Source organism: Muscardinus avellanarius (genome assembly GCF_963383645.1).
Source record: "Muscardinus avellanarius genome assembly, chromosome: X".
NCBI classification, from domain to species: Eukaryota; Metazoa; Chordata; class Mammalia; order Rodentia; family Gliridae; genus Muscardinus; species Muscardinus avellanarius.
The window spans coordinates 53088158-53115040 of record NC_137792.1 but is presented as its reverse complement, the minus strand read 5'-3'; the positions used below and the strand labels follow the sequence as shown (position 1 = coordinate 53115040).

Sequence of the window (26883 nt, the reverse complement as noted above, 5' to 3'; positions counted from 1 at the left end):
ATGGGGTAAGGGGCCCTCCTCTTACTTCTATCCTTACAGGCTGCCTAGGACTTAGGCACTGCAATGGCCGACATTAAATAGTTAGCTAAAACTTGGAGTCTGCCTCTGTAGGCTGTCAATTATGGATTAGATTCTCTCACAAACATTCTGGAAAATACTTGGCTTGACCTTGCACTAACTTGAACCTAAAGTCATGGTGTACTGGTTTGTATAAATGAGCTTAGTCAGCCACACACAAAAAAATAAGAAATTGGATGCTCTCTCTGATGTGTGGAAGCTAGGGAGAAAATGGATCATAGGAAGAATTCTAGATGAAGGAGATACTATAGATGAGAAAATAAGGTGACCTAATTGAGGGGATGGGAGAGGGGATGAGGGGAATTCCCTAATGTACATGATGTACATTAACAGACATAGCAAGGTCAATCACTAAATCAAGCATGAGAAGGAAGGAGAGGGGAGGGAATGGGGCGGGAATTAGGAAAGGAATAATTGGGTGATGTGTGCCTGTATGCCTCCACTATCTTGTACTCCACTAAGATGTATGATGTCAATGCACCAATAAAAATTTTTAAAAAATAAAAATAAATGAACTGTCAAGCCAGAAAAAATATGGAAAAAACTTAAATGTAGATTAATATGTGAAAGAAACCATTCTGAAAAGACTGTATAATAGTCTGGAAAAGGCAAAACTATAGAAACTGACAAAAGTCAGTGATATGCACAGCTATAATCCTAGGAGGCGGAGAAAAGAGAATTGCAGATTTGAGGCCAGTCTCAGCAACTTAGAAAGAACTTGCTTCCAGATAAAAAGTAAAAAGGGCTGGGAATAGATCTCAGAAGAATGTCCCTTAAAAAACACTGGTTGCAGAACAAGGCATTTTTAGAACAATGAAAATATTCTGTATCATACTATATAGTGGATATATGATATCTCTTAATTGTCAAAACCATAGAAATATACAAAACAAAGACTAAACTTTTTTTTCTTTTTTTGGTGGCACTGGGGTTCCTGGAAGCCAGTCTACCTCTGGGCTACACTCCCAGACGTATTTTATACTTTTTTATTTTTGGAAACAGGGTCTCTTAAACCAGCGTGGCTGGCTTTGAACCAGTGCGATCCACCTGTCTCCGCCTCCCAAGTGCAGGAATTACAAGCGTGCACCACCACGCCCGGCAAGACTTAACTTTAAACTTTAAAAAAAAAGAAGCTGGGACATCTGATCACCTAGAGACTTTTATTTTGTGGGTTTGGGGATGGAACCCAGGGGTATTTTTACCTCCAAGCTACATCCCCTGCCCTATTTTTTATCCTTTATTTTGAAACTGGGTCTCACCAAGTTGCAGAGGGCCTCACTAAGTAGCTGAGGCTATCCGCGAACCGCGATCCTCCAGTCTCAGCCTCCTGAATGCTGGGATTACAAGCTTGTGCCACCATGCCCAGCTTACCAAAAGACTTTTTTTGCAGTACTATGGATAGAATCCAGGGGCATTCTACATCTGAGCTACACCCCCAGCCAAAATTTTAATTCTTTATTTTGAAATAGGGTTTCACTGAGTTGCAAAGGGCCTCACTAAGCAGTAGCTGGGGCTGTCGTGAACCTGTGATTCTCCTGTCTCAGCCTCCCAAATGCTGGGATTACAAGCAAGCCCCACCACGTGTAATCTTTTTGTATCAAAGAGCTTATAGTGGCTATTAACTCATTGTGACATGAAACAAGATGGGTTGCAGCTTTCCAAGGGCAACCAGAGAGAAATGTCCAGTGAAAATTGGAAGGAAAGCCTGAGGCTTAGCAGAGAAGCCTTGCCATCATCCTTACTTTTGTGACTTGGTATATTTCAGTGGCTGTTTTTAAGATTTTCCCATTAACAATGGATTTGGTCAATTTCATTATGATGTGCCTTGATATTGTTTTCTTTATTTTTTTATATTTGACTGTTATTGAACTTCTTATACCTGTGACTTATGATATCAGATTTGAAAAAATTTTGGCCATCATTTCTTCAAATATTTCTTCTACTCCCTCTCCTTTGGCAACTTTCATTACACCCAAGATAGGCCATTGAAGTTTACCACTCACTGATGCTTGGCTCTGTTTTCTGAGTCTGTTTCATTTTGGATAGTTTTATTATGTAGTATGTAAGTTAGTTTCTTCTACAGTATCTGACCCTCCACCAATCCCATAAAGAGTTGATTTTCCATAGCTACAGGTTTCACACCTGCAGATTTAACCAATCACAGACTGAAAATTTAAAAAATCATCTGTATAAATCATGTACAGACTTTTTCTTTGTTATTATCCCCTAAACAGTACCGTATAGCCCGGGTGTTGGGGCATGTGTTGTAATCCCAGTACTTGCGAGGCTGAGACAGGGGGATCACAGGTTCATGGCCAATCTCAACCACTCAGTGAGGCCTTCTGCAATTCATAAGTCCTTGTTTCAAAATAAAGAATAAAAGTCGGGCATGGTGGCCCACTCTTGTAATCCCCGTGCTTGGGAGGCTGAGACAGGAGGATCTCACAGGTTCGAAGCCAGCCTCAGCTAGTGAGGCTCTCAGCAACTTAGTGAGACCCTGTTTCCAAATAAAATAGAAAATAGGTCTGGGAGTATAGCCCGGAGGTAGAAAGCCTCTAGGTTCCACCCCCAGTACTGCAAGTAAATAAATAAATAAATAAATAAATAAATAAATAAAATAAAAAATAGGGCTGGGGGTGTAGCTCGAAGGTAGAATGCCCCTGGGTTTGATCCCCAGTAGTATACACACACACACACACACACACACACACACACACATACACACCAGTATATGCATTAGTTATGTAGTATTTTCATTGTATTAAGTATTCTAAGTAATTTGGAGATAATTTGAAGAATATGGAAGCTATGCAGAAGTTACATGTGAATATGGTGCTTTGTCACTTTATATAAGAGACTGGAGAATTAGCAAATTTTGCTGTCCATCATGGGGTTCTGGAACTAATTACCTGTGAATACTAAGGGATGACTATGGGGTACTTTCATTTCACAAATAGCAGTTCAAACCTTAAGAAGTTGTACTTGAATTATTTTGTGTGTGTGTGATACTGGATATTGAACCCAGGACCATTCTACCTCTGAGCTACACTCCTAGCCTTATTTTAATTTTAATTTTGAAACAGAGTCTCACTAGGTTGCTGAGAGCCTCACTACTTGCTGAGGTTGTTCTCGAACCTGTGTAATCCTCCTTTCTCAGCCTCTCAAGTACTGGGATTACAGGTGTGCACCATCATGCCCAGCTTCAGACTTGAATGTTTTTAAATACTGAATACATCAAACTTTTCATGTATATAAAACATAATTGTATTAACAGTTTTAATATATTTCCTGCTCATTCTAAATTCATGTCATTTCTGGGTTTATTTCAATTGACAGATTGTTTCCTCCTCATTATCGAGAAATCATTTGTATGTCTGGTCAGTTTTGAGTGGGTGACATATACTATAAATTTAACCTTATTGAATGCTGAGGAATTTTTAATTTCTAAAAACATTCTTGAGGGGTTTTCAGGGATGTGGTTAAGTTACTTGGAAGGAATTCTTTTCTTTTGGAGTCTTGCTTTTAAGATTTTTTTCAGTGTGCAGTCCAGAGACTAATTATTCTTCACTACTGAGGAAAGATCCTGTTCAGTCAATACTTGATATCCCAGGAACCATTAAGTTTTCCAGTCTGGCTGGTGGCATCAGGCCTTGTGTGAGAGGTGAGGGCTAACCTGTCTAATTTGGGGGGATGGTTTTGTTCCTTATTCAGGAATAGCTTCCTCAGTGGTATGTCCTGATAAGTACTCAGCTGAATAGATGGAAAGGACCCTCTCAGGTTCCCAGCGTCCTCACTCTGTGTAGCTCTCTCCTCTTCTCCAATACTCTGATTTGCAAATTTCAGCTGTTTTATTTTCTCCTTGGAGTCCCTTCTCTGTTTCCTCAACCCAGGGAATCCATCGGGCTCCACCTGCAATTACCCTCTCTCTGCTATGGCTTGGAAGCTCTCACAAGGGAGTAGTCTGGGACAATCGTGGGGCTCACCTCATTTGTTTTTCTGTCTCTTGTGGATTACTGCCCTTTGTCGCCTACAATTTAGAATCTTGAAAAGTGGTGTTTTGTGTCTCTTTTTACTCATGTTTTCTTGTTTCATTCTGGAGGATATCTTCAATCTCTGTTACTCTACCATAGCTAAGATGAAACATATGTTATTTTTTGTACAGGGGAATGAACCCAAGACATTCTATGAACTCTGATCTGCACCCCCAAGCCCTTCTTATTTTCTATTTTTAAATAGTGTCTCACTAAGTTGTCTCAGCTCCCAAGTACTAGAATTAAAGGCATGTTGCACCATGCCTGGTTTATTTTATGTTTTTTTAAAATCACCTAGTTGATATAACAGGGACTTAACCCAAGAAATATGAATAGAAAGAGAAGGAGTAGTGGACTGGGAAAAATGGGGTGGGAGCCATTTATAGGCTATTCATCCAAAACTACTTTATTAAGCATCTGTTACATGCCAGGCACTGAGGAAAGATTAGATTAAGTGGGTAATGATTAGATTAAGATGGTAATGATGGAGACAGTGAACATGATTGGATACATCATATGTTCTGAAGGTAGAGCCCACATACTTTGCAGATGCACAGTAGGTGGGGCATGAAAGGAAAGGAGGAGTCAGGATGATCCTAAGGTTTTTGACTGGAGGAGAGAATAGCATTGCCTTTGCTTAGATGCAGATGAGTATGAGAAGAGAAGGGTGGAGGGAGGATCAAAGGCTTGGTTTGGGACATATTGAGTCTGAATTGCCTGTTCATTGTTCAAGTGATATGTCAGGAATTCCAGGGAGAGGTTGGCTAGTTGCACTTTTGTAAACCATCAGCATCCATATGTATTTAAAATTATGAGCCTTGCTGGGTGTGGTGGTGCACGCTTGTAATCCCCAAGCATGGGAGGCTGAGACAGGAGGATAGCACAGGTTTGAAGCCAGCCTCAGCTACCTAGTGAGGCTCTCAGCAACTTAGTGAGACCCTGTTCACAAATAAAATATAAAAAATAGGTCTGGGAGTATATCCCGGAGGTAGAAAAGCCTCTGGGTTCCACCCCCAGTACCACATAAATTTAAAAAAAAAATAAATAAATAAAGCTATGAGCCTGGAGGAGGACATTGTGGAAAGAGAAAAGACAAGGGATCTGAGGATTAAGTTCTGGACACTGAAACCTTTAGAGTTGGAAAAGAGGAGAGTTTCTTCAAAAGCACACTGAGAAGGGGTAGCCAGTGAGGTAGGGGGATGACAAAGAGAACAGGACTTATTATTTTAATGAGGTAGCAATTAAACCATCAGATGCAGCTGAGAGACAGAATAGAGCATGAACAGGGAAGTGACTCTTGGGTCAGATTGTGGTTTTGAATGTCTTTCCTCTTTTAATCTGAGAACAAATCTGAGGTCAGACACTTTGCCAGACTCACACCTCTACCCTCATCACCCAGCCCAGGACCTGAGGTGCTTTGGGCATGTGCATGGGAAAGATGATTGATTAAGGGCACTGAACAGCTGGGCATGGTAATGCATGCCAGTAATTCCAGCACTTAGGAGGCTGAGACAATGGGAATCTCAGGTCCAAGGACAGCCTCAGAAACTTAGGAAGACCCTGTCTCAAAACAAAAAAAAAAAATAGGAATGGGAGTGTAGCTCAGAGGTAGAATGCTCCTGGGTTCAATCCTCAGTACCAAAAACAACAAAAAAAAGCACTGAGTAGCAGTATTTGAGTGAACCTTGAACTGAAACTCAGTTTTAGTTGGATGACTAACTTGTCTCTTTTCTGTCTTGTCGCAACATCTCTACCCATATCTTGAAGAAATTGTCCTCAACATACTTTCAAGAAATTCCTCAGGCCAGGCTGTTTTTTCTGTAAAGTTCTGGGTTGAATTACTCAGCTTGTGGAGCAAGAGAAATGAGGCCAGTAATTCAAGTTGGGATTTTTATGTAATCATAAAACTCCATGTTTAAGGATCCCGCTCTTCACCTAGAATCCCCTGCCGATCTCTTTCTTGGCAAGCCTATTTGACCCTCACACCTTTTTGTTTTCCCCCATCCACTCCCACATTGGCTACTGCAAACCTTCTGGCCTCATTCAAAATCCATAGCCTGGGGCCTCTGAAGGGGAAATCGCCTCCTATTTCACTTACTGGGGTTTTGCAGGACTAAATTCCTCTGACTGTCTCTCACTCTACTAAAATGCCCCTTTCCCATAACCTTGACAAGTACCAGCCATCACATCTGCCTTCCACTGGCTCCCGCCTCAAGTGTGGTTGGTCAGAAGCACAACATATTTTCATTCTTTACTGACTCTCTTCTCAAAACTTTTAAATTTGCTTTGATATTTCCTTGTTGTAAAATAATTCTAATAGCAACACAGAAGACATTTATTTTGTGTGTGTGGTACCAGGGATAAACACAGGGGTATTATACCTCTGAGCTACACCCCCAACCCTATTTTTTAGTCTTTTTATTATTTTTGAAACAGGGGCTCACTGAGTTGCAGAGGGCCTCACTAAGTAGCTGAGGCTTTCCACGAACCGCGATCCTCCAGTCTCTGCCTCGCAAATCCTGGGATTATAAGTGTGCACCACAACCCCTGGCTCAGAGGACATTTCTTAACTTCTCATCTGCCCCCTAGTTTGTGTTCTCTCTCTCTCTCTCTCTCTCTCTCTCTCTCTCTCTCTCTCTCTCTCTCTCTCTCTCTCTCTCTTCTCTCTCTCTCTCTCTCTCCTCTCTCTCCTTTTCAACCAAGCTTCTAGAAGGCGTTAGCTCCATGATCTCTTGTCCTTATGCTCCCACTCCTTCCTCCCAAACCCCTTTCACCATCATGCCTTGATAAGATCACCAACTAGGCCCCTAATGTTCCACCCAGCAGCCTGTACCAGCTGCCTTGATCTTCTGACTCAGGGGTGGGGGTGGGCATTGACTCTGTAAACTACTCCTTTCTGAAATTCTTCCTTCCTTGGGTCTCATAATATTGGGGAATGGGCTCATCCTCACTGAAAGTATCAACTCCCTGGCAGGCCTTGATGGAGTCCTGGGCCCCCTACCAGTCCAGATGTCAGGGAGTTCTGAAACAGGTCTGGAGAGCTACGGTAGAGGCTGGAAGCCAGGCCAGCACCTTGGGCACGGGCAACAGTAGGTGGACAGACACTGGACATTTTTGGGGGGCAATCAACTCAGAAAAGCAGATGCTTGGCAGTGATGAAGGAAAAAAGGGCATGTAGCTTTCTGACTTGAGTGACTGGGAAGAGGGTAGGGCCCTCTATGAGGAGGGTAAATTGGAGGAGAAGCCAGTTTTTAAATGAAGGTAAATTTAGTTTTAACTATGTTGGGTTTGAGATGTTACCAAGTGAATACCAAAGGGCAGCTGGAGATAAGCATGAGACTTCTGGGTTGGGAACTTGACTGGATACTTGATGGTAACTAAAGTTTGGGGACTAGGTGAGGCTGTCACTTAGGTGAGATGGGGGTAGTCAGGCCGTCAGATTGAGGGGGCATCCTGTTTCTGGCTGAGAGTGTGCAAGTATCAAAGAGGGGGGATCTGCCTTGGTGACAAGTGTGGAGAGGGTACAATGTGTGATGTACCACCAGAATTCACCTGGTCCTCAGTTATAGCTCCCTTTGATCTATAAGCTCAGGCTTCTGAATCACCTTTTCTAGGCAGTCATCCCTGAAACTCTGATCAGTGTGAGTGGCCCTGGCTTTGTTTGCCTTGCTTAGAACTTTCTGTATCCATGGTCTGCTGCCTCAAGGGCCCAAGCAGAGACACAGGATGCTGCTTTCTTTCCCTCAGGTGCCCTAATTAGCATCCTGCTAACATGGTCCCACAGAGAGCACCAGGCTAGCATCTCTGAGGCTGCCTGACGTGTCTGCCATCACCATGGTGACAGCTTCAGAGGCTGGAACAAGCTGGGGGAGGGGAGATTGCAGGAACAGTTTGGGGGCTGTGAGTCAAGCGGTAGGGGCCATGGGAAATCTGCGGGATGTGCCCACCATTCTTGTCTACATCTGACCAGCCCTGTGTACATGTGGTGGAGAGTAAAACATCTGGTTTTGAGGTACCTTACCCCACTCTCCCTCATTCTAGCAAGACATACTGTGGGTCACAACCTCCTGCCTTTCTTTGAACCATTCCCTCCTGGGCTGTTCCTTCTCAGCCTATTTTGCAGACACTGCCTCCTCTCCTCAACTCCCCATTGTTGGATGTTGGGGCAGACCTCTGTACCCTGGCTACTGCAGTGTCAGTGCGAGTCAGTGAGCCTCAGCATTCCCTTGTTGCCAGGCTCCAAGGGCCAAAAAGTTGACTGTGCTCTTCCCACTCAAAATACAGACAGTGCTGAACTATAAAATGTAGGTTGATAGCCGGACATGGTATACATGCTTGTAATCAATCCCAGCATCTGGGAGGCTGAGACAGGAGGATTGCAGTTTGAGGCCAGCCTCAGCTACTTAGTGAGTTTCTTTGCAACTCAGTGAGATCCTGTTTCAAAATAAAGAATAAAATATAGGGCTGGGGGTGTAGCTTGGAGGTGGAGTGTCCCTGGGTTCCATCCCCAAAACTGCAAAAAAAAAAAAAATGTGGCTTGATTTTCTTTACCATAAGTGGACTTTTTTTTGAGTGTGTGTGGTACTGGGGGTGGAACCCAGAGGCTTTTTACTTCCAGGCTATACTCCCAGACCTATTTTATATTTTTAATTGGAAACAGGGTCTAACTAAGCTGCTGAGAGCCTCACTAAGTAGCTGAGGATGGCTTTGAACCTGTGTGATCCTCCTGTCTCAGCCTCCAAAGGGCAGGGATTACAAGTGTGTGCCACCACGCTTGGCTTACCATAGTGGACTTTTTGACACACGAATGATCAAAGTCATTTGGGCCCTAGTCCTATTTGCCTTGCACAGCTATAACTTCTCTGCTCTCTATGGGTGCCAGGGTTGTCTGTGACCTTTCTTTGTTATCTCCCTGGCAGATGAGAGTCCTGGTTGTACATGGAGGATGACTGAAAAATCCAATGGTGTGAAGAACTCCACAGCCAATAACCATAACCATCGTGAACCACCTGCCATCAAGGCCAATGGCAAAGATGACCACAGGACCAGCAGTAGGTGAGTCTGCTGAATGGGTGGCTTCAGGGATGCTACTTTCTCCTAGCTGTGCCCCCTTGAAATAAAGCAAGCAATCCTTGGCTTTGGGTCTCCCTCTGAAGGGAACTTGAGATTTCTAGGCCTATCCTAGCAGACAAGACAAGCCACACCTAGAGAGCTTTTGGTCGACTCTGCTCCTTTCTTTGCAGGCCACAGTCTGCAACCGATGATGACACTTCTTCAGAATTGCAAAGGCTGGCGGAGATGGACACTCCTCGGCGAGGAAGGGGTGGCTTCCGAAGGTGATTCCTAACTCTAAACTGCATCTCCATCCCTCTGCTCATGGGACCTGTCATGGGGACTACAATGGCCCTTTTCCTCTTAGGCCCACTAAGCCTTTCTAGAGGCCTGAGCAACCCTGACTCCTGTAAGTCATGGGAGGTGAGTAGTTTTCACAGCACAGAGGCCTAGGTAGAGGGCTCTGAGATCACCATCTCAGCATCATAGGCTCCATAGGGAAGTCAAGATGCCTGGCTTGACCTGCTGTAACAACCTCCATTTTGTCTCAGAGACCTCTCATTGGTTCTTCACCATCAACCAAGATAGCATCTTCCCAGAATACCTATCCTATGGGAAGTATTCTGAGTCATGCCCGAGCCACGCTTCTGCCCTTGACACTGGTCTGTACCCCAGCTCTCAGCATATACGAGATCACAACCCAGCCAATTTCCATGTTCCCTCCTTGTCTCTCATGTCCCTCAGTGAATCGAGCCCTCTGAACAATGCAGGCCTGCCGTCTGGCTCATGCTCTCTTTCTCTGGCCCTAGGATCGCTCGCCTGGTGGGAGTCATCAGAGAGTGGGCCAACAAGAATTTCCGGGAGGAGGAACCTAGGCCAGACTCATTCCTCGAACGTTTCCGTGGGCCTGAGCTTCAGACTGTGACCACCCAGCAGGGGGATGGCAAAGGAGACAAGGACGGCGAGGGAAAAGGCACCAAGTACAGTTTCCCAGCCTGTGGGGCTTCCAAATATGCCACTGGCAGACCAGGGGCTGTACCAGGACTGGGAAGGGATGACCTGCTATATTTCTTTTGTTCTTGCCCACAGCCTCTCCACCAGGCAGCAGTCTACTTGTTGAATTTGTTGGAGTAGACTACTTGGGACCCTCTTGTGGCTTCTCTCACCTTAGCTTCCCTGTAGCCAGATGTGTGTGTGTGTGTGTGTGTGTGTGTGTGTGTGACAGAAAGTCCCAGATGTTGGGGAATGCTAAGGAGCCACAGTCAGGGAGGACTATTGAGGGCAAACAGTGTGTCTTTGAAGAGGCCATGCAGACACCTGATGGAGTACACTGGACCAAGGAGAGAGGTGGAGGGCAGCAAGGGAGAACTGGAAGGTCTGTTCTTTGAGGATTGAGTACGCAATTGCAGATGTCTGGCCAAGCCGACATTCCTCACCTCTGGTGAGCAGAGGAACAGTGCTTGCCAAGATGGGATGCAGCATCTGGGAAAGTGACTTGGAGGCAGGGACCAAGGACCAAAAGGGAGGGAGGGGTGGGCAGGAAGGGTGTGGTGCTCACTCACCTGGAGTTTGTCTCACTTCCCAGGAGGGATGTGGGAAAAGGCCCAAACTTGTATTACCATCCAGAGGCAATGCCTCCCTCCCCAGGCTCTGAGGCCCATATCTGCTGAAAGCTCTGCCCCTTGCCATATCCTCTGGGCAAGGGATGCCAAGGGGGCATGAGAACCAATGGGCCTCTCTACAGTCTGAATGGGAAGGGTTTGTCCCTTACACATCAGATGCCTGGTATTAGATTGTAGGTCCCTGAAAAATAGGATCCTAAGCCAACCTACCCCTCGCCCTGCATATTCCCTTAAACAGTGATTTTTGGGGAACACTTGGCTTCCAGGAAATGAGTGCTACCACCATGTGTGACCTGGCCCCCAAGCCTGGTCTCTGTTTGTTTCCTCAGGAAGAAATTTGAGCTATTTGTCCTGGATCCAGCTGGGGACTGGTACTACCGTTGGCTGTTTGTTATTGCCATGCCTGTCCTGTACAACTGGTGCCTGTTGGTGGCCAGGTGAGCAGAGGGGTCTGAAATACAGAACTCACACCGACCCAGCCCTCCTTCAGGATTCACAGGCTGCTGGTGGTACCTCTATCTGTCCTGATAGCCCATACCCTTCCCACTGTTTAATATACCAAAAGATGTCATATCTGTCCTCTTCTTGGTGTCTGTAATCTGTTCCTTTTTTTTGTCATGCATATCAGTACTGTCTTAGATGAGGCTACCTTCTTCTCTCCCTGGGACATCGATAGCAGATCTATGCCATTTCTTGTCATTCCCCTCCAGTGTATCTACCACACTTGAAATGAATGTGATGAGTAGAAACTGGGTCTTGGTTACGCTACTCTCCCCTCAGAAACCTTTCAATGGCTCCCCATCGCCCACAGAATAATGTCTGAGAGGTGGTCTATGCCTTGCAGTGTAATGAATGAGGGAGACTATTATTGGTCAGTGGTAATGCATATACAGTGATGTCCAGGTAATGATAAATGTTAGAAGGCTTTTTGACACTAGGCCAACTGTGACTCACTATTGCCCCTTGTGGCAATCTCAAGTTCACACATAGGCAGTTTCGGGCCTCTAGGGGACCTTGGTTGGCTTTGAGAATGAAGCTGTCCTTGTTTTCCTGCAGAGCCTGCTTCAGTGACCTTCAAAGAGGTTACTACTTGGTGTGGCTGGTGCTGGACTACTTCTCAGATGTGGTCTACATTGCAGACCTTTTCATCCGATTGCGCACAGGTGAGTGAGCAGCTGGGACCCACAGCGAACAGTATGACCCATCAGTCCACAGAACTGATCCCAATTTTTTAGGAAACCTATTGAAAATGGCATTTGGCTCAACTGCCTGATGAGGAATCTTGTAGGTGACTAATCCTCTTTGAATCTCATGGTCTCACATGTTTCCAGAAGTTTATCTCTAGAGGTGGTTTCCTCAGGTCCTTCTGGTCTTGCTATGGGAGCTCCATATTTCTCTGGGAAGGAGGGCTAAATGATCAGCTTTTCCTTGCTGAGTATGCCCCATAGGGTGGGGATAGACCTGATGGAAGAGATGACTTACTGGCTTGCATGTCTATTAGGTTTTCTAGAGCAGGGGCTGCTGGTCAAAGATCCCAAGAAATTGCGAGACAACTACATCCACACTCTGCAGTTCAAGCTGGACGTGGCTTCCATTATCCCCACAGACCTGATCTATTTTGCCGTGGGCATCCATAGCCCTGAGCTGCGCTTCAACCGCCTGCTACACTTTGCCCGTATGTTTGAGTTCTTTGACCGAACTGAGACACGCACCAGCTACCCAAACATCTTTCGCATCAGCAACCTAGTCCTCTATATCTTGGTCATCATCCACTGGAATGCTTGCATCTACTATGCCATCTCCAAGTCCATTGGCTTTGGGGTTGACACCTGGGTTTACCCCAACATTACTGATCCTGAGTATGGCTACCTGGCTAGAGAATATATCTATTGCCTTTATTGGTCCACACTGACCCTCACCACCATTGGGGAAACACCACCTCCTGTAAAGGACGAGGAATACCTGTTTGTCATCTTTGACTTCTTGATAGGTGTCCTCATCTTTGCCACCATTGTGGGAAACGTGGGCTCCATGATCTCCAACATGAATGCAACCCGGGCGGAATTCCAGGCCAAGATTGATGCTGTCAAACACTACATGCAGTTCCGCAAGGTCAGCAAGGAGATGGAAGCCAAGGTCATTAGGTGGTTTGACTACCTGTGGACCAATAAGAAGACAGTGGATGAGCGGGAAGTTCTCAAGAACCTGCCAGCCAAGCTCAGGGCTGAGATAGCCATCAATGTTCATCTTTCCACACTCAAGAAAGTGCGCATCTTTCAGGACTGTGAGGCTGGCCTGCTGGTGGAGCTGGTTCTGAAGCTTCGCCCTCAGGTCTTCAGCCCTGGGGATTACATTTGCCGCAAAGGGGACATTGGCAAGGAGATGTACATAATCAAGGAGGGCAAGTTGGCAGTGGTGGCTGATGATGGTGTGACTCAGTACGCTTTGCTCTCGGCTGGGAGCTGCTTTGGAGAGATCAGTATCCTTAACATTAAGGGAAGCAAAATGGGCAACAGGCGCACAGCCAATATCCGCAGCCTGGGCTACTCAGATCTCTTCTGCTTATCCAAGGATGATCTTATGGAAGCTGTGACCGAGTACCCTGATGCCAAGAAGGTTTTAGAGGAGAGAGGTCGGGAGATCCTGATGAAGGAGGGGCTGTTGGATGAGAATGAGGTGGCAGCCAGCATGGAGGTGGACGTGCAGGAGAAGCTAGAACAGCTGGAGACCAACATGGAAACCCTGTACACACGCTTTGCCCGCCTGTTAGCTGAGTACACGGGGGCCCAGCAGAAGCTCAAGCAGCGCATCACAGTTCTGGAGACCAAGATGAAACAGAACAATGAGGACGATTACCTGTCAGATGGGATAAACAGCCCTGAGCCAGCAGCTGCTGATCAGCCATAAGGGCCAGGCCTAAAGGCCTCTCCAGCCTTGCCTTGACCCCAGGAGCTAGAAGAGTTGTCTAGATCTCCAGATTCCTATGCATTACTCTCAAGTCCCACTGAGTTCTCCCCAAAGCCTCTCCAAGGCTTAGATGTTTTGCTTAAACATTCATGAGGACCCCTCCAAATGTAGCTAACAGCCAAGCCTGTGGACAGTACAGACTGTGCTGGCCAGGCTTCCAGGAGCTTCAGCCTGCCAAGGTCTGAGGAAAGAAGAGGTCAGCAGCTGAACTGTCCTCCAGGAATCTGTCTTGGGATTGGCAATCTGGGCCATGATCTGCTTGGAAGAAGCCCATCCACAGAATGGTGTGTGCTCCACAGCCAGCCAGGAGTGGGGGCTCTGCAGTCTTCCCTGGACCAGGAACATTATGATCTTGGCTTTTGGTCCATTCCAGGGAATGGAGTAAGGATCCAGGCAACTGACAATTGTCTAGAGGGCCATGCCACCTAGAGAAAGAGGTGGCCAGCAGCTCTGGTCCTCACCCCTCTATGTAGAGAGTTCCTGAAGAAAGTATTGAAGGCTGATGGTGGGTGGGGGACCCTTCAAGTTTGTGCATTAGAGGCACTTACAGGTTATTAAATTCCTTTCCGTTACTGGTGGCTTTTGCTCAGCCCTGCTATTCCTCATTCTTTCATTCTTTGTTGAACCCCCTCTTTTCCTCACATTTCTCTCCTCTCCATCCTGGATTCTTTTTGCCTGGCATACCCTCCACCAGTTAGGGTCCTTTAGAAGTTTTTGGGGGGCACCAGCTCCCTGAGAAATCCCCTTGCCTGTACCTGCTCTTCTACTAGGCATTGAATCACTTCCTGTTCAGTTCCCACAATGCTCAAGAGCCTGTCCATCCTGGGTGTGTGGTCAGTTTGAATTGACTATGGGCCTTTTGAAGTCAAGGATAAGACAATCTCCTTTACTGCTATCTACAGCTTCAGCAACATGTCTGGCACAGACAAGGCATTCAGAGGATGTCTGGAGGAATAAATACACAAGTGAGTGAATGAATGAATGAACATTACTAATCAAAACTCCTATACTTCCATCTGCTAGTAGCTGTACTTTGACAGAAACATTAGTTCTGCCTGAGTAGTTAGGGAGAGTCCCCTTGATGAGCAGGTATTTGACCTGGATGTTACCAGATATTAATAGGCTGAAGGCTGAGTGCTGGTTAGTGAGCAAGAAGATATAGGCACGGACTTCCATGCCTTCACATTCATACATGATATTATATAATTAATTAATTAATTAATCCATTCATGTGGTGGAATGCACATAAATTTTACCATCTTGACCATTTTTTTTTTGCAGTACTGGGGTTCCTGGAAACCCTTCTACCTCTGGGCTATACTCCCAGACCTATTTTTATACATTCTTTATTTGGAAACAGGGTCTCCCAAGCCAGCGTGGCTGGCTTCAAACCTGCGCGATCCTCCTGTCTCCACCTCCCAAGCGCGGGTATTACAAGCATGTGCCACCACGCCTGGCAACCATTTTTAAATGTATAGTTCAGTAGTGTTAAGTATATTTACATTGTCATGAATTAATCTGCATAACTTTTGCATCTTTCAAAACTGAAACTCTGCACATGAAGCAGCACCTCCCTCCTCTCTCCTCCCCAGTTCGTGGAACACACCATCTATTATCTGTCTCTATGAATTTTACTACTCTAGAGACTTCATATAAGTGGAATCATACAATATTTGTCTTTTATGTCTGACTTATTTAACTTAGCATTATATGGTCAAGATTTATTCATGTTGTAGCACATGTCAAAACTCCTTTCTTTTTTAAATACCAAATAATATTCCACTGTATGGATATGCTGCATTTCGCTTACTAACTCAACTATTTGGCTATTTTGGTACTTCTGCTATGAACTTGGGTATAAAAATATATCTTTTTGAGACTCTGGTTTTAATTTTTTGGGATATCTGCCCAGACTTTAGAGTTGCTGGATCATATAGTAAATCTATTTTTAGGCTGGGCATGGTCGCATATGCTTGCAATCCCATACTTGGAAAGCTGGGACAGGAATATCACAGGTTGGAGGTTGGATCTGGAAACTTAGCAAGACCCTCAATAACTTAGTCTAACCCTGTTTCAGAAAAAAAATAAAAAGGGCTAGGTTTGTAGCTTGGAGCTATCTCTAATACCTCTAGGTTCAATCCCTAGTACCAAAATTAATAATAATAATAATAATAATAATAATAATATCATTATTATTCTATTCTTAACTTTTTGAAGAATTACCATACCATTTTTGACTCTCATCAACAGTGCCAGCCTCAGCAACATAGTGAGCACTTGTTTCAAAATAAAAAAAAATAAAATCGGGCTGAGGGTGTAGCTCGGAGATAGAATGCTCCTGGTTTAAATTCCCAGTACCATCCCCCCAAAAAAGGAAATAAACAAAAAAGAGAAGAGAGAAAGAAGGAAAGGAAAGAAGGAAGGAAGGAAGGACAGAAGGAAGGATGGAAGGAAGGAAAGGCTCTAAGCCCCTTTCTCTCAAGAGACATGCTTCTCAAGATGCTTATTGCCAAGGAGTTGAGTATTTGACCAGTGTTGGAACCTAGGCAAGATGTTATTTTTGTAGGAGTAGGATGGTACTCAGGGCAGAGACAGGGGGATAATTGCATGGAAATGTTGGCCTTGGTTTTAGTAAGAAATCTGTAGTATTTCTCTCTGGAGCCTGATTTACTCTCAGCTTGGCCCTTAAATGAGCCTTATTTTCAGCCCATATCATGGGGTGGGCACTGATCATTGAATCTGGTTTTCTCTGCAGCAAAGCAGGTGGCTCCTCTGAGTCAAATAAAAAAGGCCCAGTTCAGGAAATAGACTTCAGTGTTTAACTCATGGTCTCTCTACAGCTTCCCTTCCCATAGACATCCTTGAGCCCAATCTCCTACAAATTTCTGATACACTTTGAATGGCTAGGTTCTCTTTTGCTTTCCTGAGACACTCTGTGTGTGTGTGTGTGTGTGTGTGTGTGTGTGTGTGTTGTGTGTGTCTATGTGAACATGACGCAGATGCCTATGTGAGCACCTGAACGTCAGCCTAATCAGTGTCTGTTTCTGACCAGCCCCCACCCACCTCCTCTCAGTGTTCTCTCTGCAAGAGCGTGACTCTCTGCTGCCTGTCGCTGGCCACCGCCCCCGCCTCTCTCTGGTAACTGGCTGTAATATAAGAGCTGAAGTACATTTTCCATTATGTGCTGTATTTATTCAGCACAGCCTGATGTTCCCTGCTCTTAATTTAAAAATGTTTAAATTGGAATGTTTTTTATTTTCCCCTGAAAATATCCACCAAAGGTAAATTTCCCTGTTTGTATATGGCATCAATTTGCTTTTCTCTGCATTGGTGACCTTCTGCAGAAAACAAAAACCCTTGCTCCTGCCCACCACTCCCCCTCCCCTTTGCATCTGACCCCTGGTGGCCCCTGCCTGGCTTGCAGACTTCCACCCCCATCCCAGCTGAGCCAGAGTCCCAGTCACAGCAGCATTTATCTGTTTCTCAGTCTGGAGCTTAGAGCTAGTCTGACCACCGGCCCCCTGCCTTGGAAAGAGGCCAAGGCATAGCCCCCCCCCCCCCTCCTTCTGTTTTGCCTGGAAACAAGGAAGCCCTCAAGTCACAAATAAGGAACCCGGCCACCAGAGGGCGCATGGACCCCAAGAAAGTGGGGTGGGTTCTCTGTAACCCCCAGCCCCTATCAATCAGAGGACATTAGGGCTTGCTGGGGCAGTTAGGTGGCTGCCCTGCAAGGTCTGGCAGAGCTGTTGGACCAGTCTTTCTCCCACAGTGCTCCACTATATTCCCTTTGAATGTACTCCAATGTTCCTGGGTCTCAGGTCCAGTCTGAGTCTGCATGCCAGCTGCCTAGGCCCTGCTAGAGTTTGGGAAAGTAGGAAATGGTAGAGTTGAATTGAAAGAAGACCAGGCACTATAGTTATCATTACTTATCTTAACATGTAGTAAAAAAAAATAAACAAGAGTAATGCACAAAACTCTTGATGTTATGGATAATATTGTTTAGTATTGATCTACAGAAAAATGTCAATGTATTTAAAGGTTGATTTAAAGAAAATTATGTATATAATTGTTCCAATGGTAGATGAAGGTAGTGCACAGACAGTGTGTATATTCAAATGGCTACTTGACACAACTCTGGTGTTTCAAAATTAACATCATGGTAACTTATCTCTTGAATGTCGTTCTCTAACGCCTACTTATCTTCTCCATGCTGGTAATGCCACATTTATCCTTCTGTTTGCTCAGGCCAAAACCACTGAAATTATCCTGGAATCCTCTTTCTTTCTTCTGCCACATTCAGTCAGCCAGGAAATACCCTATGCTTAATTCACAAAGTCAGAATCCATGTACGTGCTCCACCTCTACTGCCCCTGCTTTGGTCCAGGACACCACCACCTCCTATCAGAGTGGTGTCCTGGTTCTAGTACTTGCTCTTTCCCCCAGTTAATTCTCCATTTAGCCATTAGGATTTTTAAAACATGAAAACATAGCCTACAATTCATCTGCTTATGATTTTTCACTATTTTTATGATAACATCCAAACTCATGCCTGTGGTTTCCAGGTGTTGCCAAATACAAGTGACCAACAGTATTTCTGAACTCTGCCCCCCTGCAAACACACATTCTGTTTCTTACCTTGCTTCTCCCTGACCCAGGATCTCTCTAGTCACATTGATTGCTTGATTCTTTATTGTCATTTTCCTTTATTGCTCTTTCAAGAAAGACATTTTTGCTAGTTCATCACTGCATTTCCAGGACCTAGAGCAGCTACTAGCATATCACAGAGTTTTTTAAATGCCAAATGCTGGGAACTCCGGGAGGATCTGGCTTTCTCTGCTCTCCCTGCATCCTCAGCCTCACTCTTCATCCTCAGCCTCACCCCTCTGCCTATTCTCATAGCTCTGTGTGTGCTTCAGCCACACATGACTCTTTGGTATTCTATAACCCACTGAGAGCTGTTGCAAGAAAAGCACACTTTATTTATTTATTTATTTATTTATTTATTTATTTATTTTGGTGGTACTGGGGTTTTCTGGAAACCCTTCTACCTCTGGGCTATGGAGTTTCAACAAAGGCTGGCATTACCCAATTGCTCATTAGCTAAAATACTGAGCTAAAACTCAAATTAAAAAAAAAAAAATCTTAAACATATCCCCTATTAGATAAATAGGAAAACAATATTTTTAACAAAGATCTCTTGAATAGATGAGAAAATAAATCCACAACACTATTTTACAAATAAAAAACAATCAACTTGGAAAAATAAAGCTGTTATACAAACAAAAAAACAACAACACACTTTACCCCTAATTCTTTCTGTAAATCTCTGCCTGCAATATCCTGACACCCTTCAACATCACCTCTTCCCCAAAGCTTCCTTGGACCTCCTACAAGCAGGTGTATAGTTCTGTCCCAAGGTTTATCTGTATTGTTGGCTTTCTTCCCCTCCTTCTTTGGAAACAGGTCTTCATGATTCATCTCGCTCATCTTCAGTCAAATCTACTTTCAGGGGGACGGTGTGTGTGTGTGTGTGTGTGTGTGTGTGTGTGTGTGTGTGTGTGTGTTTACTTGGTCTCTAGAGGGCTTGATAAAGACAGGGCACCTCAACCTCGTTGTGTAGCTGAGGTAGGCAGGCATGGGGTGGCATTTGGTCCCAGAAGAAGGAATGGCATGTCATCCTGGCTGTGGGTTCAGTATCAGGTCACCTTCCCCCTGGCAGAGACCAGGCTGCCAAATACTAAGTGATTTTCTTTCTCTCTGAGGCAGACATTTCCCTGGAAAGACAATCTAGCTCTGATTTAGGGACCAGCACCAAGCCAGCTACAGTTAGCCCAATAGGAGAGGTGATGAAGATGTATTTCTAGCTAAAAGATTTGCTAAGCACAGATCCAAAAGGAGCTTGGCACTGTGAATAGGAGCAGAGCCATGCCTATGGAGGGCCTGGTTGGAGCACTGGACTGGGAGCCCCGTAACCTAAGCTCTGTTCTGCTTCATCTCCATTTGTTAGGGACTTGGAAATTTTGGTTCCTAGAAACCTTGGCAGGGTTCCTCTGAGCTTGGTGAGGTCTTGCCTTCCTTTTTCCGGAACTTTCATCCTAGCTATATATTCACATCAAGCAAGGATGTTGAACAGTAAGATCAGGAGCCCCAGTCTGTGGTTGGGTGGGGTATAAACCAAATTCTTTCTTGGGTTTCACATATCCTGGAAATAGCATGGCTTTGCTTATTGAACTGAACAAATTGCTTTCCTTCCTGAGCCCAGTTTCCCTCTTATTTTAAGGAAGGATCTTCTCAGGATCTTTTGTAGCCCTTCAGGAGGCAGAGGAGGATAGATTTGTTTTATCTCCACCCATATCCCTGCATCACTCAAGTTTGCCCAAGTGCTAACTTGCAGCAAGGCCTTCAGGGTTGCCAGTTTCTATGGATCAATGTTTTTAATAAGATGAGTTTTCTTGTTTCTCTTTTATTGAATTGAGTAAGCAAATTAAATTGAGCAATTTGTTGTTAGGTCATTTAAATGCCAATTCGATTTCATAGCCTGGGCTGATGCCACATCTGAGTCCTTCCAAATTCTTCCCTGAATGATAAAATCAGTGGCTAGCCAGAGGAGTGGGCATCCTCATAAATTGCAGGTGAACTTCTGGTTCATGAGGGTCTGAATCTCTGGAGCATAGCACAACTTTCCTTTTTGGTCTGAGAGGGCAAGTAGTCAATCAGAGGCACATTAGGACTCCTGTTGGATTGGAATTGTGGCGAGATTATATTAATCAGAAGTTCCTAGTGTTGCCCATGAACATGGAGCTGCCTTGTATCTGCACCCTCTGTTTTCCTATCTGTATAATTGGGACAGTCTCTGTAGAGCCTTTTGATGTGGAAATCTGGTGAGCTCTAGCTCTGGAGAAGTGGGAACTACCCTAGTGTCACCAAGATATAGCTGGTCTGTTTGGTTCTGGAGGGGCTACAGCCTTTGAGTCTCAGGCCTTGGGAAGTCAAGCAAATTGGCAAATGGCTGGGGTGGGGACAACAGCAACTTGGCCCAGGGTCTCGCCTGCTTTATTTTGGCAGGCTGCCTAGGCCTGAAGATTGTTTTCCCTGATGCTGTTCCACCTCTGGACTGAGCATAGTGTGGGGGAGCTCTCACGCCATGAGCAGAGCTGGCTGCAGGGTTAGAGAGTCTTTGCTCACCCTTCATGTAGCAGAAGCCCTGTTTTAGACCTGGCCTCTGAGAAGGGAGAAGGGAGCACCCCCAAACCACCAGGCAAAGAGAGATTTACGAAGGGCAGCTGTGGGCAGAAGGCAGGGCAGGAGGAAACTCTCCTGTGCAGTCTTGCCCCTTGTCCCCTCTTTTCACTGGCCAGCCTCTTTTTCTTATGCAGGAGGAAAGGGAGAAGGGCTATAGCTCTGGGCTACTCACTTCTGACACCTGTTCTGGGAGGGGGTAAAGTTCCTTTCTCCGCTCTGGAAGGCACTGAAGTAAGCAAGCAGATTTGTAAACAGGCTGCCCAGACCTGTTGAATTCAGACAGGCAGTGACAAGATATGACAGACGTACAGGGACAATGACTAGAGGGCTCCATCAGGAGATTGGGACAAGCGTTTGGGGCACTGGGCTTGATAAATAACATTAACAAGGCGACAATATGAGCAGGCAAATTGGGAATGCAGACAGGGCTCTGTGACTGCACTGGCTGTCTGCCTGTGAGTCACCTCTGCGGATCGATTTCATCTCTCAGCAGTAGGATATGCAATGTGCTTAGAAAGAGTGGCTGGGCTGGAGGCCCCTCAGAAACATTGGAACAGTCAGGATGCACCAGCAGAGACCCAGGAGAATTACCTAAAATAAAACCCAAGGCCCATGTCTCTTTACCTTGTTTCCCCTTTTGCAAAGGTTGGGTACTCCAGGTCTCAGGCTAACATCGACTTTCTTCCTTCCTTTCTTCCTCTTCTTTCTTTCCTTCTTCCTTTCTTTCTTTCCTTCCTTCTTTCTTTTTCTTTCCTTCTTTCACAGAACTGGGGATTCAATCCAAGGGCATTCTACCCCTGAATGGCTATATATATATATATATATATATATATATATATATATATATATAGTGTGTGTATAATATATATATATTTGGTGGTACTGGGGTTCCTAGAAGCCCTTCTACTTCTGGACTACACTCCCCAGACCTATTTTTACATTTTTATTTAGAAACAGGGTCTCCTAAGCCAGCACGCAGGGCTGGCTTCGAACCTGCAAGATCCTCCTGTCTCTGCCTCCCATGTGCGGGGATTACAAGCGTGCGCCACCATGCCCAGCATGACCAGCCCGATATTTTATTCTTTATTTTGAAACAGGGTCTCACAACATTGCAAGGGCCTCACGAAGTAGCTGAGGCTGGCTGCGAAAATGCAATCTTCTGGTCTCGGCCTCCCAAGTACTGGCGTTATAAGAGGGCCCCATCACACCTGGCTGACACTGACTCCTTAAAATCCACCCTGATTTGGGAGTGTCCAGATATTCCTCTTAGCCCTGCTAGATTATGTCACCTCTTGTTGCTAGGTCTTCTTGTCCCTGTTTGGTGCCCAACATAGAGTAGATGCTAATAAGTGTTTGTTGAAAGAATGACAATCTCAGTGTATTTCTTGATTTTTTAAGCATGTGTGGATTTATCTGTGTTTTCTACTATACCTATAAAATTTTAAAAATGCATTCTTTTAGAAAACAACCATATGTCCATAACACCAGGGACTTGGGAAAATAAACCAGTTCTGTTCAGATGTGGAGCAGTGGGCAGGTGTGGGAACAAAGGGTTTGGGAGAGAGGAATTTGGCCCACAGAGAGTCTCAAGAACATAGCTCAGTTTGCAGGTCCAGTCTTGCTCTCCTTTTTCTGTTCTTACCACATGGAAAAGAAAACAGCTTTTCCTGGTCAAAAGGCAAGGCAGGCCAGGCAGTAAGCATGTGACGTGAGCATGCTGAGGGCTGAGAGTCTCTACTTGAGAACAGCTTCAGTAACTGTCTGAAGAAAGGTCCTTAGATGGGCAGTTCAAAACCCTGGCCACTGTGGGTATGCAATCCCAAATCTGATCCTGAGCCCCAAGGCAGCAGCCTCCTACTGAGCCACCATGGGCCTGAAGCCCTGGTCTCTGGTGGGTTGTTAACTGAATTGCAGAGTTATAACAGCCCGATGGAGTAAGCACTGCTTAGTGACATTTAAGGATTTTGAGTTGGAGCTGGCTAAAGCTTGATTTTTTTCAATTTTCAAATCTTGCTATATATTGGATCTTTTTTTGAATGGCATGAAATTCTTATTTGCTAGTTAACATATTTGCCTGTTATTTTAAGAGTATATTTCTCATAGTAAGTGACCTTAAGTCAATCTAGGAAGACCTGTTACTTTGGATCAGTGACCCAGCAAAGCCATGCTTGGAGTTGGCAGCAGCTTTCCCTCTGTTCCCCTGAGGAGTGGAGGCTGTGGTGAGTGGCCACTTGCATGTCATGCTTCTGCCTGCCATCCTCTGTGAGGCTTCATTGTGAACCTAGGGCTGAGGGAATTTCAGGAGGAGTAGGGCTTGATCATTTCTGACTCGAGAAAGAAGGAGGAAGGTATGATGAGAAGGGAGGAAAAAAGAAAGGGACAGAAGAAGGGGAATGGAGTCAGTTGGGCTCCTATGTGGGTGACTCATGGACACAGAGCAATGACAGCTGTTCCCTTAGAGATGCTTCTTCACAAGGTTGGGTGGTCATCGTTCACACTACGCTCACAGGCACCATTGGAGTGGCCCTCCTCATCTCAAACATCCTCTGTTCCCTTTCTTTCTTTGTTCTCTCCAACTTTTTCTGCTTGCCCTACTCTTGCACTCTTCTTTCTCCTACATTTCCTTTTTCCTAGGGTCTTTCTCCTGCAAACCTCTCTGGGCTGCTTTTGTGCCTCCTGGCCCTTTATTCTCATTTTTCCTTTCCCACCAGGCCATACATAAATCTCCCACTGACATTGCACCAGTGCCCCGCAGAGGACCATAGCAATGACTTCCTGGGGAGTCACATATGTGACTTTATTTAAGCTTTTTCCTATTTTTGCCTGCAATAATAGAGGCACTGGATGTTTAAATAATTGGCCACAGGAGCCCAGCAAGTAAGTGAAAGAGTGAAGTAGGTGGGGGCGAATATTGAAGCTGCTCAAGGGCCATGATTGGCTTAGGCCAGCTGTTTTCCTTCTGTTTTTGCTATGAGCTGAAAGTAAGGAGCCCCTGCTGGAGATGGCATGAGTTTAAGCACTGCTTCAGCAATGGCAGACGTTCTTCATGTTCAGTTAATCATTCACTGTCACCACTGCCTGAATGCTCTGTCTCTCCATCTTTGCATTATTGGCTTCTTCTTAAAATCCATCCCTAAGCTGAAATATACCATCTGTGGCCACCTGGACTGAAATGGCCATGCCACTTCACCCTTGCTTCATTATGTTGTGTCACCCTATATTAATTAGTTCACTGACTGGCACTACTCACTCATATTCTTTTTCTCCTCCCTCACTCTCTTCCTTCTTTCCTTCTTTTTCTTCTGGTATTGGGGATGGAACCCAGGGACATTCTACCTCCGAGTAACACCCCCTCCCAATATTTTATTCTTTATTTTGAAACAGGGTCTCACTGAGTTGCAAAGGGCCTCACTAAGTATCTGAAGCTGGCCACAAACCATGATCCTCCTGTCTCAGCCTCCCAAATGACAAGTGTGTGCCACCACGCCCGGCTTCCTTTTTTTAAAAATACTTTTATTGTTGCATTGTAATCTCACCTCATATACCTGTCTTGTTCCCTGTTGTGCTCTAAAGCCCTGACACTGTGCTTGGTACCAGCAGGGACTCGATGACTCTTTAGTGAATAAATGAGTGATGCCTTTATGGCAAACAACAGTGACAAGAACCTGATAATCATGGAGTGGTTGATTATACCATGCTGAGTGTTGGGGATACTGAGGATAATTCTACCAAGTTTTTGCCTTCTAAGATTTCCAGTCTAGAGGAAAAGACAAACCTGATAGCAGATCACTGGGTTCCTGTGCCCTAGGCCGAGAACTATGAGGGCCACACTTATAAGGGGCACTGTAGGGGCTGACTCTGTCTGGAGAAAAAGGGTAGATACTAAAGGATATGTACATTTCTAGGCAGAGCCCTAGGATGGGACAGTTCTATTAAGGGAAACAACATGTAAAAAACGGAGGTAGGAAAAAGTGGTGTGTCAGAAGGGTGATAAATGCTTTCTAAGGGTGAAGGGCTCAATGTAGAAGAAGGGGAAAGGGGAGAAAGACAAGCAGAGGCATATGCACTGTCCTAGGTTGTCCACTTGCAACTTTTAATGTTGCTTATCTTTGAATAGCAACATAGATAGAAGGGCAGAGATGAGCAGGCTGGCTTCCTGTGAAAGTAGGAGTCTAGCAAGGATTCCATTAGACAGGCAGGCACACTTAAACTGTATGTGATGACCTTGCTTATCAAAGAAACAAAGGCACGTGTGCTGGAATAGTCACAGTAGCTTTCACCATGGACCCTGACCAAAGCTACTGAATTTCAGCAGCAAGACCTTGGAGAGAACCACTTCCCTATAAACATCCTGAGACCCAGTGTCTCCAACTAGGTAACAGCAGCAGCCTTCATGAAAATGAAGAGCTCCTGGCAGCTCCTTTAGAAAAATAACAGTGTCTTGATGCCACTCTTCTGTGTGAGGTGAAGAGGAAGACTCCTGCAAGCATGTGCTTCCAGCCAGGGGCTCTGGGATGAAGCAACTTTGAATAACTATCAATGTCCGAGTAATGGGCTCACAACTCCCACTTCCTTTTGGTCCCTTGCACTGCATCATTTTCAGTTGTTTTAATTTGACATCAGGAGAGATGAGCACATTTTTGGCAAGCCCTAAGAAAGAGGGGAAGGATTGCAATATTGCCTCCTCAAAATCTCACGTCACTGAAATGGAAATTGGCTGCCATGTCAGGAAGGAATAAGGGAGAGAAAATTGCCTCGTGAGCAATTCAGCTTGTTCATAAATATCCCTGATAATCCTTCACACTGAGCTGTGCTTTGTCAGGCGGTGAGCTCTTTCCCATCCATCTGTCCACTTAGTCGTCACAATGGCCAAAACCAGCTAAGAAAGGAGGCATGTACAGATGTGGGGCTGGTGAGAAGGCCTCCAGCCCTCAGTCCATAGCAGTTTTTCATGGGGTCAGGCCTGAGAGGTCCTTGTGGCACAGTGGGAAGTGAGCCTTCAGGATCAGTGGACAATAGTTTTACCATGAGGAGAGATGAGGGGATTTGGCTGTGTTCTGACGAGTCCTGACCAGTCAGTCCCTCTTTCCTTTTTATTCCTTTCCGTTTTTTGGTTTATATTGAGGTAATATCTGCACAACATGAAATTCACAATTTTAACTGTATTAAAGTATACATTTCAATGATGTTTCATACATTTAAAATGCTACATAACCATTACCACTGTCTATGCTATCACACCAAAAAGAAATTCTGTCCCCATTAAGCAGCTACTCCCATCTTGTTTGCCCTTCTTTTATTTTAAAAACATACTATGAAGCCAGCCACAATGGTACATACCTCTAATCCCAGTGTTTGGGAGGCTGAGATAGGAGGATCATAGACTGAAGGCCAGTGTCAGAACTTAGATCCTCAGCAACTTAGTGAGGTCCTGTCTCAAAATAAAAAAACTAAAGTAGTGCTGGGGTGTAGCTCAAAGCTAGAATGTCCCCGGATTCAATCCCCAGGACCACAAAAGAAACAAAGCACAAAGGTAAACAAAACAATAACAACAAAAATATACTACAAAAACTTATTTGTGAACTTCAGACACATAGAGTTGAATTAAACACACCCCTCACTTCAGGGCTGGCTGCTATCACCACCTATGGTATACACAAGGTCTCTTTATCATTTTTTAAATTCCAATTTATCCCAGATTCCCACACCCCTTTCCTCCTTCGTGGTACCCCCTCTAATGTATTTAAGATGAGTGCCTGCATATATATGTGTTCTTATAAAATATAGTGTTGTTTTGGGTATGTGTTTTTAATTTGCATAAATTTTATTGTGCTATAAATCTTGTTCTGTTTCTTACTTAAAAAATCAGCACTATAATAAATGTGTGTCTA

The 26883-nt window shown here is 44.9% G+C and overlaps 1 protein-coding gene across 1 annotated transcript; it reads left to right on the top strand.

The window, feature by feature from the left end:
- Positions 1-9054: 9054 nt before the first annotated feature.
- On the top strand, positions 9055-13690 carry CNGA2 (cyclic nucleotide gated channel subunit alpha 2; the record flags this gene model as incomplete). The annotated part of the gene is made up of 6 exons (XM_080719630.1): positions 9055-9164; positions 9353-9445; positions 9971-10141; positions 11113-11220; positions 11840-11946; positions 12285-13690. 6 exons carry the CDS (start codon positions 9055-9057, stop codon positions 13688-13690), a joined length of 1995 nt encoding a protein of 664 aa, XP_080575756.1.
- Between the last annotated feature and the right edge of the window lie 13193 nt (positions 13691-26883).